The 20067-nt window shown below is 45.3% G+C and overlaps 1 protein-coding gene across 3 annotated transcripts in view; it reads right to left on the minus strand.

Annotated features, from left to right (window-relative positions):
* The window catches only part of TRHDE (thyrotropin releasing hormone degrading enzyme), a 220784-nt gene extending 208278 nt beyond the window's left edge, over nucleotides 1–12506 (minus strand). For all 3 annotated transcript variants that reach the window (XR_008233144.1, XM_052774609.1, XM_052774608.1), the window contains exons 1-2: nucleotides 11615–12506; nucleotides 5788–6061 (exon numbers count right to left, since the gene is read on the minus strand). Coding sequence is in view for 2 of the 3 variants with exons in the window: in XM_052774609.1 (XP_052630569.1) it covers nucleotides 5788–6061; nucleotides 11615–12423 (1083 nt within the window). In the remaining variant the exon portion in view is untranslated. The remainder of the gene's footprint in view (nucleotides 1–5787; nucleotides 6062–11614) is intronic.
* Nucleotides 12507–20067: the final 7561 nt, after the last annotated feature.

A 20067-nucleotide genomic window follows, 5' to 3' on the forward strand; every position in this document is an offset into this window, starting at 1 on the left:
TCCAGCATCTCATGGATTGCTAGCAGCACTACACTATCCCCAGTCATCTTAAAGACAAGTATAAAACCATGGTCCTGTGGTACTGGACCTAAATTAACATGAGCTATTGGACATGCACTGATTTTGACCTAAGTCTGCTTATATGACTCTGTTCACTAGCCTTCCTGGGCAAAAATGATTTTTCACTTGTGCAGAATCAAGCGACTATTACTGCACGGATCCCGTTTTTGAGACCACTCTATCTTCTTGTGTGATGCTGAGCCAAACTGAGTGAGACCCCAAACACATGCCTAAGAGAATTCAGTGCTGGGACATTTATTCAGGCTCTCTCTAAGCCAGAGAGCACTATGGAAACAGTAATTATCTTATTTTCCTTTAGCCAGATTATTACAGCTCCTCCTCATTGGCCAGGATAAGACTTAACTGTACTGTAAAGTATTGAATTAAGATCTTTACTAACCAGGAGCTTGTGATCTCTAATTACATCTTAGATAAAGTAATAACAAAACTACAGCAGTGCAATAAAGGTTGGCCTTATTGTGATACGACTCATCTCATAAGATCTTTCTTAGCCTCCAGGTCTTTCTCTGTATCATGACAAATTACTCAGCACTGATGACTCTGCAGTAACGTTTAATATAACTGAAACCAAGACATACCCGCTTGTAGAGGTCTCTTCAAAATGTAACGCATGTGGATTCAGCCAGCCAGCGGAGGTCCTACCCTGAGCAGCTGATCAAGCTGTGGTCAAGCCCACACACTGCCAGTCCTGCAACATATGCTGCAGCCATTTTGGAATAGGAGCTGGAGTAGCAAAAGTGAAACCACGCAAAATTCTTCTTTCAGCACTGCCTTCCATCGGCACTCCTCCTCCCACTCACCACCACCCAGCCAGATAGCCACTTCCTTCCACTGCTGCTCACTCCCATCTGCTCAGCGCTGCCTGCGCTTGCTCTTCTAACCCCTGCACCCACAATTCCTCCTGACTCCACTCCTTTCCACGCACTTTCTTTTTAGCAGATACTCCCCCTGACAAGGGCCAAACACTTTAAAGCTGCCAGTTGGCGCTTTATTTCCATATCTATCTCCGCACCCCATCCACAACAAAAGGCAAGAATGGTAGAAGATGAATCTCCCTGAAACATCTCGTTCCAGCAATGCATTCATCTCCACTGATATATTGTGCTTTGTCCCTCAGCACTCACTCATTCCACTAACTAAAAAGATAAAATTAGCAGGGGGAAAAAAAAGGAATTAAAATAACTTATGAGGCAGTGAGAAGGCATGCAGGATATAGTTTGAGAGACATGAGTTTCCATGTCCACCTGACAAAGGAATGAGAAACAGAGGGTTTGTAGAATAGAAGTACAGCTAAACATGAAGTACAGTAAAAATAAATCCAGACAGGGGAAAAATAAAGTAACAATAGTAGGAAAAGGCCTGGTGGATTGAAAGCACAGATAAAGACAACAATGAAGGAAAGAGACACAGCGATGATGTGACAGACATTTCAATCCAGCCAGCAATATTTTGCTTTTAAGAATTACTGACAAAGAATATACTTAAGAGGTATGACTAGGAAACACAACATATGGGTAGAAGCAAGCAACCACGTGAAGGTAAGCGGAGTTTTCTGGATTATTGTACTGTGCAAAGATGACAGTACACAGATCTCATGATTTTCACCAACCACAGCTGGCACAACTGCTAGGGCCATACAGGGATCAGCTAAGCCTGCTCCTAAGGGCATCCCTCCTCCCGCAACACAGCATTACCCCAGGCAGCACCCCGGTAGAACTACACTGCTCCCTAGTCCGCAGCAGCATAGATCACTGCACCGCAGTCCTGTCCACAGGAGTCAAGCCCCTGCCCAAAGGCAAAGGCAGTTGCAGTGATTTCCTGTAATCCCAGATAAATCTGAACAACACACTATATATCTGTAATGCATATAAAAAGTCAACTCTGCTTTTAAATTACCTGCTCTGGAAAGGATTCTGATCAGACCCATATGGAGTAAAGAGTTATGCTAATGATTCACATTCACTAAGCTGTGCTCCTAGAAAAGCACTGCTTGTCTTAATTCCCCTCTCCAAATTAATTTTAGTGTATGAAATATAGCACATCTTCATGTCTGCAAGAATTATATAGGATATATCAAAATTATTATTTTGATTGGCTACCTAAGCTTTCCAAAAGTCAGTTTCTGTTTATAGCTTGATCAGTACTGAATCTCACGCTCAGGTTCAAATTAATTTTGAGGTCGATATCATTCTTTCAGAAAAACTGAACAGATAACCATTTTTGAGAAACAAACTTGCTTTTAAGCCCACTGTTTCTCCTATTCCTCTGGGAGTTTATCTACCCTTGACCATAGCACTTCAGTAAGACCACTCAGCTGGAAGAGAGGTGAGATTTTAATCGTTAACATGCTGTCAAAATTTGAACGGACAGCCCTCCCCTCCCCAAACGTTTTGTGAGCCAAAACCAGGTTCATGAAAGTGCCAAAACCAAAGCAGAAGTATATGCAAGCTGAAGTCTTTTAGGTGTCTACTATATGTCTACAAAAAAAATGCAATATACATTGCATTAATTGAAGAATGATTTCCCCCCCCAAAAGAAAAGAAATAGCCTATCAAGATGCTTCAATATGGAGGTTCGGTTTATTTTCCTGAACATTCATTCATTTTTAGAAGCAAATTTACTTTTATCATACATTTACATTCATTGCCATGGATATGGGAGCAACTAAGTTTTAGTGAACAAGTGGCTTCAGAGGAAACCAAGAAGTTCAGAATTGCATGTGCTAGGATTCAGGTGATTTCAAATTCACCCAGTAGCATCCATGAACTCCTGGTACTGCAATACAACAGACTCAAAAAGATAGATTACCTCAGCAAATCAGCTGAATGAACACAGCTCTGAACAGAAGCATTTGCCATGAATTCATACCTTAAAAGATACTCTTTCAACAAAACTGAAAAACAATTAAACATGATCAGATCACAAATGGACTGAAAAATAGCAAAATATATTTAACCAATAACTCACTGTAAACTATTTGGTATTCCTGGGCATTAATATACCTCTCTGATAGAGGCATTATAAAAAACAGGAGCTAAAACTCCAGACTAACAATTTTACGGGGTAAGAAACTATCTCAATCTATGCAGGCTTTTGGTCTTCAGGTCCTTGCGAAGATTACCCACCGACTTGCGTAACTGTTGGCAAAGTTCTCTAGAGTGGTACAGGTAAGGCAGTGCAGTATAGGTATGTATGTCCTACATGCGCTGAACCAACAGACTCAAGCAAAACTATCAGGCTCTAGTAGCCACAAATTCCTAACAAATTAATACTTGGATTTTCTCTTCAAGTCCTGTTAAACCTAACATCTTGAGAACAGTTCTGCCAAACATGAAAACAGCAGAAAGTTATCAATTATTGTCTGTAAGACATGAGTATGCATCTGTCTTCAGAGTATCAAACCTACTCAAGCAGCAAAAGTCTACAGCATATGAGCTCTGAATAACACTACAAGAAAATGAGATTCTCCTTGAATTAAAGAGGAAGTAGGCTGTATCTTCCAAACTGATGGTCCTGAGGTCCATCCCCCATGCTGCACATATTTGCTTACACTGACGTTGGAAGCTACTGCTTGCAGCTGTTTCTCAGATGAGTCTAGGACACTTCAAAGTGAGATAAGAAGGTAGTATTATATATGACAAACTTGCAAGTGTTACACTATATTAGAGCACAAGGAACACAAGACCTCCCTACTAGAGTATACACCAAAAACTTCCATCTTATTAGAGCTAAAGGAGAATCTCAAGTAACCAGTGTTTTCTAAAGCTGAAAATACCAGGCCGTTCTTAGTTTAAGACCAAATCCTTCAGCAGGTGGAGTACATTACAACGAAAATCATCAACTCCTACTTAGATAGAAGTCTGTTTCAGTACTGGTTAATAGAGAGTAAGAAGTGGCCTGATGTCTCAGCCTGTTCTACCAGGCCAGTGAACACTCCTCTATTACAACAGCCAGAGGCAACCAATTTGTCATCCCAAGAGCAATCCCTCTTGTCCAGGTAATTAATCTGCTGGTAGCAACACTAAGAACCAGGCATCCACCTCTCCCTCCTTACTTCTTTGCCCTGGTATTTGTGAGACCCTTTTCCAAATTAACTCAATGCACTGAACTGACAGAGAAACAACCTGCCCAAAAAACAAAACAAAACAAAACCAGAACAAAAAAGAAAATAAAAAAACCACCACCAAACCCAAAGGCTTTCAGCCACTGCAGGTAACCACTAGGACTGCAAGCGTGGCCTCAGCAGTTCCCACATTCTTACACTCACAGGTCAAAGCGCCTCAGAGAACCACCTCCTAGCCATACTTCCTCCTCCTCTTTCGTGGGACCAGAGGGTAGTGTCATAGTCTGCTGGCCATGGTATGAAAGGGCTGGAGAGGAGTGAAGGGCTCCCCAGTGTCCTACCCAGCTGTCCCAGTGACAAAAAACAAGCCTTATTTCCCGATCACTTCAGTATGGCCTCAATGAGGGATGCCAATGCAGAAGACTGTCTGGGTCCACCTTCCCTCATCTACAGCACAGACTTGAATCTGTACTAGGACTCTGGCAGTCACACAAAAAGCTGGATCAGAGAACTGGTTTGGTTGAAAACTCACCACATTTTCATTTATTTTTTCAGGTCAGTTTTCAGACAGATCATACAGCTGTACAGAGCTGAGGGCTGGCGCACAAAGGCAAAGAAAACCTCTGGCTCAGAGCAGGTGGGATCAGCTCCCTCCACAGCAGCTCGACGCTTAGGCTAGCCAAAAGTGGTTCTGGAGGTGCTTCCTGACCTCATCAGCCAAGGAAGGGAGGCCTACAGTCCTTCCTCATGCCCCCAGGCTACAGCACAGTTATAGAGCATTTGCAGAAGCGTAAGGTAAACACCCCCTTTGCTCAGGCACACAGCTGAAACTGCTGCCTAGCCCTCTGCTTCCAAAACTAGCTCTATTTTGTTAATCACTAACTAAAAAGGAAGGGTTTCTCTGGACGCTCACCTGAAAAATCAAGATGACAGCGTGGTGAAGTATTCTACTAAGCTGACAGCATTTCTCATGTATGTTTTGGCTTGTTATACAGTTCTGAGCTTGATACTTGTAAACAAAAACAAAACTGACATAAATAAAGGATTTTCTCTCTTTTTTCCGTGGCATAACTCCCGGAATCATGCCATATTTGGAAACAACAGCTCCAGAAAGTGAGTCCTTCCATCAACCTGGACCTCCACAGGAAGCTGATAGGTTGTAAAGGCCTGCTCCTTAGCAAGAGATCTAAGATAGGAATTATTTATCAGCCACCTGAGCTAGCACACAGCACACCAGGGGACATGTCAGTACTGAAGGAAGGAGACTGAAAACCCTGCCAGTATTACTACTTTCTTCTAATAAATAGTCCCACAAACACTGGTATTGAAAAGGCTACAGGAAAAACAGGAGAAAACTTCCCAAGAAAATCAAAGTGAAATGACATGGCATATTTAAAAGCTTCAAATATCACACAACCACACCTACTAAGCTAACCAGTTACAAAAAGTATCAGACAAACCAAAAATGTTAGACAAACCTTCAGAAAAGGTCCCAAACAATACACGCCATCATTAAATACACTGGCAAATTTTAGGAATGCTAATCAAGAAAATACTTTAGTACTTGATGTTATGATCCCTCACAAAAAGTGAGGGTTTTCAAAATAATGAAACGTATTTGATAGAACATTAGCAATACTTACAACTACTCCACTCTTGGTGACAGTTTCACGGTATGTAAAATTGCACACTGCCCAAGCTAGGTAATATGTGGACATGAGAGGGGTCTGTGAAAAGTGATCTGTAACCCATCCATCTTCTTCAAAAACAGAAGTTTCAACTGGCATGTTGGACAAAGATAAGTAAGTTGCTTGATGCCTGATGCTGATTTTGAAAGTGGCCTTGTAGATGGGCTCATCAAAGCAAGGAAAGGCTTTTCTGGCATGAGTAGGAGAAAACTGCGTAACACCAAGAAACCTAGGAAAGAAGCAAACAAAAAAACAAAGCAATTACTAACTGTGCACTGCACTTGATTCATGGACGTATCAAATAAGACATTGCTTGACTACTGTGGTTTAAGGGGGGGGGGCGACAAACTGTACAAGGTATACAGTGTTTGAACACTGCTTTATCACTTCCTTACTACCTGTACTGCAACGCAATTGATATAAAGTCATGGTCTACAAATTCCCTACAAATTTGCAGACACCACACTGATGTTAAATAAATAATCCCTTGCCTCATACCAAACTTCAGGTTCTAGCAGCAGTTTTGTTTATCAATACGTGAAAGAAAAGTTAGCCAGTACTGGTTATACAATGTAAAACAAGTAAGCACAGTCCTCAGTTCAAACCAAGATTTAACAGTCTTCAGGGAGTTCAGTCTGCCCCGAGACACCGACAGGGCACTTTGCCTTTCTTTGGACATGAGAACGTATGGTCACATAGTGCACTCAAGAGGGTCATTGTTTTCCACTGCTGATTACTTCTGTACCAGTTGCATGTAGGTCTGAGACACAAAACTATACAGCACTGCTGTAAGAGTGCAAGTCCAAAAAAGCACTCTGTGAGCTTTGTAGAATTACAAACAAATTACAAAAATGATTACACAAGCAGAGAGCAGTTCACTGTTCTTCTACATGTGCTTTTCTTTTCTGGTGTATTTTATAAAGAACAAATTGACGTTCTCAGTTAACGGGTCAAATTATGAAAAGATCTCTGAAGGAGGAAAAGATATTTATTATGCCATTGTACAGAATGGGAAGGCTTTAGTTTGACAATAAAATCCGTACCTGTTTTCTTTGGAACTAAAGAGATGTTAATCCAGATACAGAATAGGAACCTTTCTCGGTAGAGACTTGTATTTACATGTTTAGAGAAAACCCATGTGCAATGATCTCTTTGCAGAAACAAGAAGCTACACCTAAAAGGTTGAATTATGGGGTTCAATAAGAATATTTACTGGAGGCATGCAGGATGAGAAAATTACTATGAGCCAACTACGTAACTGTAAAGGTAACACATATGTAGGCTTTCTGAGTGGTATTGATCTGTGTCTCACTTTCCAAGGTTCCATCAGTGGGAATAACCATGAAATTTTAGATACCAGGTAAACATTTATCAGAATTTTAGAGGTTGACTAGTCATCTGGTATTCCTCTGGGGGAAGAAGATGGGTGGATAGATTTGATATAATGAAAATGGTGGCACCTATTATTAATCACTCTATAGGCATTATTCTGCAATATGACACTCTCTAATGCCGAGGGAGAAAAAAATAGGTAGCCCATAAGGAAAGTAAAGTATCTAATTAACTGTTTCTAAAACTTTTGGGGTTTTATATGTATTTTGGAGCATCATTTTATAAAAAACAACAAAGAAATAAACTTCTTGAAATGTTACACTTTTATCTTGCTATAGTGCACCCATGCCTGATGGAACTAGATGTATGTTTTCTGGTGAAATCATCACCTCTTTCAAATAAGGTTAATTTTTTTAAACCTTGAAAAATTTTTCCACCACTGAAGCAGTTACCATTGGTCTTTTGTCTAAAATAAAAAGCCTTATTTGGCTAGTAATTATTGAAGGAATTAATCATATTGCATTTTTCTTGTCTCATTATAAAACATGGATTACTAAAATCATAATTTTGCATAAGGTTGCTAAATATATGGTAAAAAGTTGGTGCCAGGTATTCCAGTGTTAATCCAACAAAATTCTATATTATCAGTGGATTTGCACTAGTGCAATAAAGCCAAATCAGCCAATTAAATGAAGCAAAGCAACTTAATTTATATGCAAAATATTTCAAGGGGACCTGATTCTGCATTCTAGGCACACTCTAAACAGCTACAGACATCAACAGAAGCTTCAAGCGAGCATGGAAAACTGTACTGGCCTGTTATTAATAAAGCAAGAATGATGAACTTTCCTCTGCAATTAACAATTTTAATGAGCTCAGACGCACATGTGAATGCATACTTAGGGAATACTGTATATATTCCGACACTCTCTAAATAAGGAAGCATTTTTTTTTCCCCATTTCTTGGAGATCCTATCAGTAGTCTTTTAATACTTGTTATGTTTTAGGCCATTGAAACAATCCCTTTGCCAGACTAACAGAACCTGATAAACTCTGCCTCTTCTGTATTCTCACAGATAGATATGTCTGCATGCACATAACTGAGCAAACACTGGGCAGTCAATATCTCATACTAAAAATACATCAACTACCAATTACAGTGATATTTGTAACATGTGCATTACTATCAAACATCGATTTACTTGTTGTGCCATAAAGCAAAACAAACAAAAAGTTAAAAACTGCTTCCCAAAGACTAAACCCTTACACTTAAAAAAAAACCCCAACCCAAAACATTGTCTGGGTTTATCTATTTCTCTCTGTGTTCAGAGGCAAAACCAAGCAAAACTTCTATAGCATGCCAAAAGTGAAGAGCAGGCTGAGGATTTCATCCACCTCTCTACACAACTCTCGGGGCACTGACATTTTTATCTCTAATTCCCCAAAATATCACCATAAAAAGTTGTACTTCTGGGAATGACAGCCTTGCAGCTTGTCTTCTCAGCATACCCACGGCAGTAATTTGCAGGTGTTTTAATTCCACCTCATCTATTAAAGGAAGACATGTGTTTCCTCAACAACCTATCTGTTTTGACATCTTAGTTGTTATAAGATAGAAGAACATGTCTGTTTGTTTTGTCTGCGTGATGTAAGATTTTTTTTTCCTTTTCATTTATGCCAAAGTTTGATGTTCATTTAAATTATGCGTGCATATTCTTACAGTACTCTACAGTAGCTCTGTATTAAATGTCTGTTGATTACTGCCAGTAAATTCTGGCACATAATGCAAAGTAAATTTGTAGCATATCACTCGCATTTTACATTTCAATTAAAGTAGCAAAGACTTCAGTAAGAAAATAAATACTTTTATGTGGCTATCAACACTTCAGGCTGATTTTATGACTTTCACCTGTGAAGACCACAAAAAATGAACTAACTGTAGGAAAAAAAAATTATAAAGTAAAGGCATTACTATGTTTGTGAAGCCTCAGAGTTAGCCAGAGTTATTCACTCCTCATGTACAACAAAAGTGAAAAATGATGGTTTAGACCCTTTTATAGCAACCGCTGCTCCAATGAGGTTGCTGTATTTTAATCGAATATAAAGATGTCAAAAAGCTAAAGCCCTGCTGGAACATCAAGGTCTCTCAGAGCATGAGAGAAACCTGTCTATCGTAGTAGAAGCCATCCATGTTTAAGGATTACAAATGGTTATACGTATTACATTAAAAATGGGTTATTAATCAAAATGCAAATTGCTACACTGCAAGAGCACACTCTGAAAAAAGAAGTTAGCTGGTTCAGAATGTGTATTATTTACTTTATACTACAGTGAGCTGTTAAGCCTGTGACAGTTGGAAAGGAAAAACAGTACTTCTGTTAAACACCTTCTATTAAACAACCATGCATCGACTACAGTTTCAAAAACAACATTTTACTGAAAGAAATATAAATGAGATGCTGTAAAAAAAAAAAAAAAAAAGATGCCACTGCTTTCAATATAACAATGCGACCTGACACAAGGTAAGGATCTTGCCCAATATGACTGTATTCAAGTGTATTAAAAAAAAAGCAACTTGTATCACAAAAGTTACAGAGTACTGGGAAACATGTTTTACCATCACCTTGCACCCTGTGTCCTAACCTATCCTGATGATTCAAAAACTGAACTGGCTTGTTGTTTTTTAAATCATAACTGGGGCATTGGTACTGAAGTGTAGTACAGTAACTTTGGAGAAATGTCACTGTCACACCTACTTGACAGTTCAATTACTCCTATACAAAGTCTAAATACACAAGAGTAATAACTGCTTAAATAATTTCTTGGGTTTGTAAAGTGAATTATACCCCCTGCTGTTAACAGTATATTTTTTTTTTTTTCAATTTGCCCATTTCCATACAGGTCTGTAAGAACTCCCAATTACCCCAGTCATTCACTCCTCTGTGATAAAAGGCATTTTATCCACCTCTTTTCCTACAACCATGCTTTTTCAAATTTCCATTTTCTTTCACTGTGACGACAAATTGCACAAACTTAATTTCAATCCTGCTTTTGGTTCTAACATAGGGCTGTTTCGAATTGTCAGTAATCACAGTAATGAAAATATGTTTTAATACAAGAGCTATTGATCTACTTGAGTTGGTGAGCACTCTTTTTCCTTCTGACTTACTATTTTTCCCCAGTTCTTCCCACTAGAGAGTCTTTGCTTCACTTCACAGTAGAAAACAGTAAGATTCCAAAGAGAAAAACCTGTCACCGCACAGATGTTTCACGAAAGGACAGCTTAAAAAGAAACTAATGCTACAACGATAAACCACGTCAGAACTATCAAGCAGCCCATCGCGTTTTCCTTTCCTATTACAAAGCCTCGTCGTGGTCAGAAGAGAAAACTACTTAAAACCAAGAGAAAAAGCCTCTCTAACTGCCTGAGCGGGGGCCTCCCCAGTGGCCCTGCCTACCCTGACAAGGGCCTCGACAGGGACCCAAGGGCTACAGTGACAAGAGTAAACACGGACCAAGACCGAATCTCGTTCTGCCCGAAAAGAGCGAAAACCGACCGGGTTTGCCCAGTCACAGGGTGCCAATCTGCGGCGATTCGGTCGCAGCAGGTGGCGTAAACGCATCCCCGTCAGGCGAAACCACATCCCGCCACCCTTTTCCTTCGAATAATGAAATGAGAGCAGAACAGCGGAGAAGTTCCGCTCCCCTACACGCTGCTCTCTGTAACCCGGCCAGGCTCTGTCACACGGTGGCCGCACACGGAGGGAATGGTTATTAAACAAGACCCGGAGTCTCCGTTCCGGGCTTGCCCCGTCACGGAGGGAGGGAGCGGCCGGCGTGCTGTACTCCTGCCACCCGTGGAAGTTTACTCGTTACCGCCGTCCATTTCCAAGCCGCCCCGAGGCACCTCCTGACCCGCCGCCTGCAGCCCGCGCCCTCCCCGGCCCGGCCTCCCGCCCCCAGCCGCCCCACGGCCCGGCCCGACCGAGGCGGCCGGCCCGGCCCCCGCGCCCCGCTCGCTGCCCACACAGCCGCCCCCTCAGCTTCGCCGCCCGCCCTCCAGCCGCTCCGCCGACGCCGGCCGGTGGGGTAGGGCGGAGCGGGAAGAGGGCTGCCTGCCCCCGAGAGCCCTCCGCAGCTCCGCCTTCCCAGCGCCAGCCCTCAGGAACGGCCGGAGGGCGGACGGGGAGCTCCCTCCCCGCCTCAGAGAGACGGGCGGCGGCTTGAGGCGAGGCCCGGCCCTCTCAGCTCACCGGCCCGCCCGCCCGCCCCTCAGCGCGCCGCGGAACCGCCGCTGCCGGGCGGCGCGCAGCCCGCCGCCTCACCCGCCTGGCGGGACCCGGAACCGCCGGGTCCTAGCGCCGCCGCGCCCGAAGTTCGGAGAGGCTTGGGGGGGGGGGGGGGCAACTTGGGCCCGAGTTGAGTGGAGGCGACGCGGGCGCTCCGCTACCTTCTCTCGCCGTGGAGGACGTAGGAGCTGCGGAAGAAGCCCAGCAGCTCGTTCTCGATGAGGGCGTTGTAGATGATCTTGAGGTTGTAACTTCTCTGCGCCTCCAGGCTGCGGTTGAGGACGACGACGAAGACCTGGGTCTGGGGGTAGAGGAAGGAGCGGGCCACCCGCACGCCGCCGGCCAGCTTGTCCTCGGCTACGCGGACCGCCTCGATGTGCATGCGGTGGGCGTGCAGCACGATGTAGCGGCTGGCGTTGTGCACCTCCAGCTGCACGTTCACCTCCCCGCTGAAGGTGAAGTTCTCCATGAAGGCGCTCAGCATCAGGTTGTAGTGCAGCGGCCGCAGGTGCCGCGGCAGCCGCGGCCGGGCCCAGGGCGGCAGCTCCCGCCGCCGCTGCCACTCCTCCTCCTCCTCCTCCTCCTCCTCCTTCTCTTCCTCCGCCGCCGCTTCCCCGCCCCGCACCTCCTCCTCCGGCCGGCCGGGGGGCTGCCGGGCCGCCCCCGGGAGGCTCCCGTTGCCGCCGGCCCGCGGCGGGCCGTCGGCGGCAGCGCCGCACTCCTCGAAGCGGACGCTGAGCAGCACGGCGATCATGGTCACCGCCAGCAGCGCCAGGATGGAGACGGCGAAGCCCAGCACCAGCCGCTTGTGCACGGCGATGTGCCGTTCCGTGGTGCGGGGTCTCGGCCCCGCCGCCTCGGCCCAGGGGCCCGGCGGTAGCCCCCGGCTGCCGTTCCGCAGGGCGGCCTCCTCCTCGATCATCATGGGGGTGACGGGCGGGCGCTTCTCCCGCTTCTCCTCCAGGGCCATCACGGCAGCACCGCCCCCGCCTCCCGCGGGGCCGCCGCCCCCCCAGGGGGCCCCGAAAGCATGGGAGGCTCCGAGGCGGGGGGGGGAACGACACGGACGACCACGACCCTCGGCCCGGGGTGGTGGAGTAGGTGCAGGGGGGGGGGACACGGGGGACGGGGACGCGCCGCCTCTCACTTCCCGACGAACCGCATCACCCTGGCTGCCGGCAGCCCCCGGGCGGGGGGGACGGGACGGGACGGGATCGGGCAGGAGCCGGCGAGCGCTCCCCGCCGTCCGGCCGCCGGGACCGCGCCGCGCAGGCAACTTGTGCGGCTTCTGCGGGGCACTTCAGCACATGCCGCCCGGCTCCCCTCGGCGCCAAGGGGGAGGGCTCTGCCGCCCCCGGCCACCACCCCCCCCCCCGCCGTCCCCCCCGCTACCGCCGCCGCCGCCGCCCGCAGGGACCTCTCCTTCCCCCGCGCCCCGAGCCGCCGGGGCCGGGGTCGGGCTCCGCGCCCGGCCCCGGCAGCGCCCGAGCCATGCGCGCCCCGCTCCGCCGCGCAGGTCGGGCCGCCCCCCCGGGGGGCTCGCCCGGCACCGGACAGGGGCACCGGGCCGGGCCGGGCCCGTCCTCCTCCTCCTCCTCTTCCTCCTCCTCCTCCTGGCGGGGCTGGCTCCGGAGAGTCACTCCTGGCGGCTCCTCTCTTTATTTTGTCTTTTCCGTCTCCTGCAGGTACAGAGCGGTCTCCCGGCTGGCTCGGGCAGAGGCGGCTATATATAGGCACCGGGGAGAGGCGAGGGAAGGGATGGGATGGGAAGCGGGGAGGAGGAGGAGGGGGGGAGCGAGGAAGAAGAGGCGGGCGAGCCCCGCCGCCCCTCGGCTTCAGCGGCTGCTCCGGCTGCCGGCGGTGACGGCGGCGCCCCGGGGGAGCGGGCGGGGGCGGGAGGCGGGGGCGGCGGGCGGCTTTTCTCCGGTGTGTCACAGCCGGCGGCTCCGGGGGAGGTCGCTGAGGCGGGAGCCCCGGCCCCGGAGGGCGAGAAGCGGGCTGGAAGGGGGACGGGGCGGCTGCAAAAGCCTCGGAGGAGCAGGACTTCCCGGGATTGCAGGCGTGCGAGTGGGCTCTCCGCGTAAATATTGAACGCCGGCACTGCCTCGTATTGATACAGGCTATTTTAATAAAAAGAGCCGCCGACTCCGCGTTTGGACGGCGATAGCGCTGTCCTACTAACGCGGGGATGGAGCCGAAAAAGGGATAAATCCTCCTACTTAAATCGATAGGATTAATATGCCGAGAAAAATCACTCTGTAAGTGTCGGCTGGGACTTTCCGAAATCCCCTGCCGTTACTCGGTGGCCCCCGGACAGCCTTCTCCCTCCTGCCCACGCTTCTGGGCTGGAGGGATTTTAGGATGAGTTCGATGCTGCCTGGGGTAACGTGCCAACACGTGGCTCGAGTGGTCCTAGGAGCGAACCCCGCTCTGGAAAACCGAATTGCCGAATCTGAGCCCACTTCTTCCGCCTGCCCTCAAAGTTTTGCACATAGGGACTGCAGAAACACAGGATTACTGTACGCAGCGAGGATCTAGATCCATGTCGGAAAGCATCCCTCTTCCCCTTTATTTTGCTTCCATACTTCAAAAACTATCTCCGTTCGTTTTCTGGTTTGAAGCTCTTTAGCTCGAGTCTTGTAAGCAGTTACAGCAGAACCCATCCACGGCATTCAGCCCTGTGGAATCTACGGGAATATATGCTGTACGTCAAGTTAAATGCATACATAACAATTTGCAGAATAAGGGCCTTATTTTCCATAGTGAAGGGGAAAAAAATAAAAATAGAGTCCTACACTTCTTTCATAAGCAAAGCAAATCTATGGAGTTTCATGAAATGTGATATATTAGTCATTTTGCTTCCCGAAGGAATGCCTGATCTCTGTTTTCCCTCAAACTACTACATCTTCTAGGAATGCTACGTGACTTCACGTGCTGTTGCAGAATATGAATGATCATTTACTGACACTCAAACCAGTTTAAGTCTAAGGAATTTACCAGTTTCCTTATCTATTCCTTACATTTCCTTATATATTCCTATATAAGGATTACATCTAGGTCTGCTCTCCCTGGAAGGAATTGAGCCTTTGTTTTTCTCTTGCAGCACGGTCTAACAAAGGCTTGTAATCTTAACTATTCTTAATTATTAGTATGGCTAATTGTGCTGGTATGTCCTAGGAGGACTAAGCTTTTGCTCTGTAACTAGCGTTCCCACCTATTTACTGCAGCCTTATTTGGCTGCCCACCTGTTAGAACAGGCCAAAGAACAGAAACATTTTATTACCTTCATTATTTGCTGAGAGAAGTTTGAGGCAGAAAGGTAGAAAACTATTGCTATGTGATTTGGAAAAAAAAGGAACAAACTGACACTGCAAAATAACATCCAAAGCTACAGGTCTAAAATGTCAGTTTCTATATGTTTCATTAAACCCTTTAAAAGTGGGCACAAAAGAAGTGCCTGAGTGCTTTTGAGATTTTGTATGCAGGCTGTCAGTATCAGGCATTAGTAAAACAGGCAGTGTTTCCCTCTATCGCTTTCTGCAATGGTTTTTAAGTTATGTTTGTTCCCATCAGCAGCGCAGGGAGACATGCAGGCAAAGATGTGCTTCAAGAGTAGAAGTAACCTGGAATACGGTGGAACAGTTCGAGCGTCATTTATAAATATTTTTCATTTTTAATCACATTTTTAAGTAAATACAATTCAACAGTTACAAGTTTCACAGATTAAGGTGTTTGTGAAGCCTTCTCAGAAAAGCGGTGAGTGCCAGGCAGTTGGGCTAACGAACTCTGCCACTTTTAAAGAGGGATGTACAGCCGCACGCGACAGCACAGGAGCATCATTCTGGCCTTCTCGATATACAGATAACAAGTATGTAACCCTCCGGGCTGAGATCTTCCAAAACCAGCTGAGGGAGTCAGTCACACAACTCAGCTTTGACAATATTAGTCTATAAATTGAAGGGTCGGTATCGGAGAGGGTATGTAAAAGATTTAAGGTGCATGCTGGTAAGAAGCCGTGAGGCTAATTCCGTTTAAGCCAAGTTGAAATAGCGCAGTCAAAATACTGGAGCGAGGCATGAGTGACGGGAGTTAAGGCTGTTTATATTCACCTCCAACTTTGGTCCCATTACTCAAACAAAGCATCGAGAGGTTTGCGTGCGCGCGCGCGCGCGCACACACCCCCGCCACCCCTCCTTGGGCTTCTTGTCAGTCTGGAGACGTACGATATGAAGGTGCTGCTAGGTACTGTGCTAAATAGCTCATGTGCCTAGACTCATCCATCATTCTAAACCCGCACATTTCTAGATTAACCTCTTCTTCATATTAGTAATGATGAGTTTCTAAAATGTAGCTTGACGAGGTACAGGTCAAGGGAGGTATTAACTTACTAATTTGTTCTCAGATGCTACTCTCTGCAAGTAGTTCTGTGTACAGATTGTTACATATAGCCATTTTGATGAGAAATTACAAAAGCACGGGGCTCCCAAGAAACAATTTGTGTACATCTGGGAAAAATTCTTGGTTTTTTTCATTTGTCCACAGTTACAAGCATAGACATGGATTTCATGGGTATTGCCTCTGAAGCTTGCAACTCCTTTGGTCTTTCTGCAAAGACTGTTGGAAAATACATCAGATCGTGGATCATTTTTTCAGCAAAATCCTCATAATGACTCCCAGTTGTTCAAAACTTCCCCTAGGCCATCAACATCTTGTATGCAATCTCATTTTATGAGCTTATAGGGTAGGGTTTCAGTTACTCATACAAAATAAAAGAGCATGCCTCACCTTAACTGAATTGCTATAGAGATGGCCCTCCCTAGGCAAGTATCGGAAGAAACATGGATAAACTTCAGGCAGCGCAGTTTCCAATTCTATACCAGTTTATACTGTGGCCAGCAGAGAGCTGATGAGGGACCCCCATAAAGCTGTGGTTTATGTTATGTTAAGATTGCACGCAAACACCTCTCAGTATTCACACTGGTGCTTTACAGTCTTGGAAGAAAAGCTCTATAAATGAGCAACCCTACTGTATATCGTGCAGCTGGGTACAGTTCACCCGAACAGAGGATCGGCACATTATAGTTTTCCAAGGCTGCCTAACTTTTTCTGCTTTTTAACCTGAGTGATCCATCCTTCATTCCTCTGGGTATATCAAAAGTTTACAGACAGACTTTATCATACTGACCCCACTCACACAAAAAAACCCACCATAGTAAAGGGCTTAGAAAACGTCCTTCCATCCAAAGCCCAGAACCAACTGGAATTTATACAGGGAGGAATTACAAGGGGGAAAGACAGCATCAGCCCACATCAGTCAGTGCTCCACCAACCCTTTCAGCCTCAGTGAGGCATTTCTGTGGTCATAGTTGGATTCTCCTTGCGTACTTCAAAGTCAAGGATACCCATAGCTCTTAATCCCTTCTGTTTAAGCGCTAAAACGGACTACACTTCAGAGCCTGCTAACGTTCCTCAAAACACATCAATAAGCTGACATCTCAAAGTATTATGAACTAGTCACTTCCCACAGACCCAGCTTCCACGTGGCTGTTCCTTACAAGACCAAGCGGTGGATGACCGGGGGACGACGGTTCCCAAGCCACAACAGGTTACCGGAGAAGCAAAGAGGGAATTAGCAGCTTATCATCCGCTGGCTTTGCAGGTTACGACTAATTCCCCAAAGAAGTGTCACTACCTAACAGGGGTCTGTGGCGTTCTCTTGAGGCTTGCACGGGGGCCAAAGGGAGTGGATTGGGCCAGTGGTCCTGCCTTTAGTGGGTTTTGGGTTGGGGTTGTTTTTTTTTTTCCCAGAAGACATTTTCAGTAACATGTCAGGTTTAACATATGGCACTGGGGAATACACCTTCTGTTTAGTTTAAAAATTGCTGCTAAGAAAAATGCTAAGGGAAAGACTTTCTAATTAAAAGCCGAAACAGCCAAAACACTGGATTGTAAAACAAGCTGACACACAGTGATTTGTGCTGGCTTACGCATACCAAGAAAAGGAACTTTCCTTCCATCATCCTCCTCTGCTCCTTCACCCTCATGTCACCTGTATAAACGACCTTCCTTCTTACTTGAGTCCAGTGGCATTAAGCACTATTTATGTTTAGTTTATAATTAGAGATGGTCAGAAGACTAGATACGGCTTCATCTTGGACAAGTTTTATTTTTCCTTTTATAAGGGAACAGATGTAAGAGGAAGGGGCATGGTGCTGCAGTATGCTGTGGGTAAAGTCCCATCTAACGAGAACCTGGAAGTTTGCCGCAGGACAGGCAGGCTCCCTGGTAATCTGGATCCATCTCTCCTCCTCCTCCCTCCTTTCTCTCTTATCATCACCTCTTGCTTTTCAGTCACCTCTCAAGTTGGAAGGAACATCTGAGGAGGCATCGATGGAGTGTTGCCTGGGTACCACCAGGCCCCAGTGACCACCCGCTGCTTCCCGTTCACCCTGTGCTTTGAAATCGTAGCATCGCCATCCTTTGCTGTGGAATTTTCTTCCTTTTTATTTCAATCCTTTTAAAACTACTCAGTACTACCCTACTAAATCATAACACTTTTTTTTACTCAAAAGCCAACATTTTCTATCTCACGTTTTAGGATAAAAATATCTACTTTCATATGAGAATTAAATAGTTTAAATTTCCAAATTAGGTGGCTGAGATGTATTATTTTCCCCAGATGTTCTGTTTTCATATTTATCCATGTCTATTCAGCAACTTATTTTTCTTTTTCTTCCTTTCATTTCTTTTTCCTCATTTCAGCAGCAATTTAAGAAGGAATACAAGTGTCCTCATTCTCCGCTAGCAAGTTTTAGTTAAAGTATATTTCAATTTCTTTACAAAGGTTTGGGGTTTTTTTCCTCAGTGTTTTTAAACACAGCTTCTTGAAGGTGTTTTTTTCCAAGCATGAGACATTTCAATTCCACAAGTTCAATAATGCCATGTTGTTAGTAGTGGGATGCAGAGCACAGATATAATACCGTTTGTTTCTTTCACTGAATAATTATGCTTAAAACTGGCTAATTGGAATCAATTAGTGGTAAGAAGTTAGTCTCAGGGGGAGAAGAAGAATTTGTGGAAACTCCAGATTGTGTTAGGAGGCAACACTTCCACACCTAGACCATGTCTTACCTGCTAGTTCAGCACCTTTTTCACTGAAAAATAAAAGGAACATGGTAGTAGGCAAGGCAAGGGTTTGTTACCATTAAAATTTACATTAAAGCACATTTTTAAAACATCTGTGGATAATCTCTTCATCCACTTAACTCTATGACATGTCAGACTTCGGGTACTGGATGTCAACGCAGAGAGAGTTTAGCGTGTTTTGTAAAGCATTATAAACATCCTGCGCTCTTTTGTTTCCTTCAATATCCCATTTCCCATTTTACGAGGGAAAAAATACAGATGTTCGCTCGTGGGTCTCCTGATTCAGCTAAGTTAGACAGTCCCTCCTTATGCAAGAGCACTTGTCGTGCTTTACCGTCACCTGCCTCAGGCCCATTTTTGTGTCTGGCAGACACTGTACGAGTACGTGAACGTATTTAGTCAGCTCCACCATAACCAGTTGTACCCTCCTATGGACTCCCTGAGCCATGGTAAGGATACACGCGCTGATCTTCACCTTCCCAACCAAAATACCTTAGGGATCTGTGACTTGTCAGACATCCTGGATAAGTGTAAAATAGACAGGTTTTGCAGAAACGTGGCCAAAATTTAACAGCTGAGGGAAATACAGCCTGCAACAATCCTTCAAGAAGAAGGACCTGTAAAAACAGTAACAAACATCTACAAACAGAATCACTGTGAAATTCCTCAGTCCAAATTCTGATTGATCCCAAACTTTCTCTGAATAAGGACTGCAAGGAAGAAGGTCAGCATGTGTTTATGGTTGCTGTGCTTTTATAATTGATTCCAACAAAGCACTCTGGTACCTGCAGAAACATGGCTTTCTTTGGGCTAGCCTTTAAAATGGAGCAAGTGCAAAGGGGAGACCTAAAACAGTGGGGGATAAACTATGAAAGGGAAGAGGAGCTCAGCTGAATGGGCAGGATCGTTTGCCTCAGTGCTCGTCTTAGCCAAAATCTGCCTGGGTTTGCTTTTACCGGCATCCTGAGGAATACATGCTTTTATTTCCTCACACAATGAATAATGCGAACCAATCGAACGAGGTCTTTGAATGTAGAATACCAGTTATTGATCTTTTTTTAAAAAAAATAGTAACTCTTTGCAGTGATAAAACTATTCTGAATGCATCAGCAGCACTTAAACTTTAACCAATGTTTAAAATACATTAAAATATCCTCCCCAGTAATTCTAGATTCCAGTGTTTCAAGCTACGCACGGGTCACTCTTGATTTCCAGGGTGGTTGCAAAGTTGCAATTTCATTAAGCATCAAAATACATTACTAACACATCTGATCATTTGCTGGGTCCCAGAGCACGCTACCAGGTATTCTGTAACACCGCTCACCTCACAGAAAAATATTTTAGAATCACTTTAAGGATGTTTTTTCTTAATGCATTGGTACTATTTTAAGTTTGTCTCTGCAAGTAAACTCCTGCCCCCTATAGCCATTGATAGTACTGATCCCATAGGCACACATCTCGGAAGAAA

This window comes from Harpia harpyja, chromosome 23, assembly GCF_026419915.1.
Source record: "Harpia harpyja isolate bHarHar1 chromosome 23, bHarHar1 primary haplotype, whole genome shotgun sequence".
In the NCBI taxonomy this organism is placed as follows: Eukaryota; Metazoa; Chordata; class Aves; order Accipitriformes; family Accipitridae; genus Harpia; species Harpia harpyja.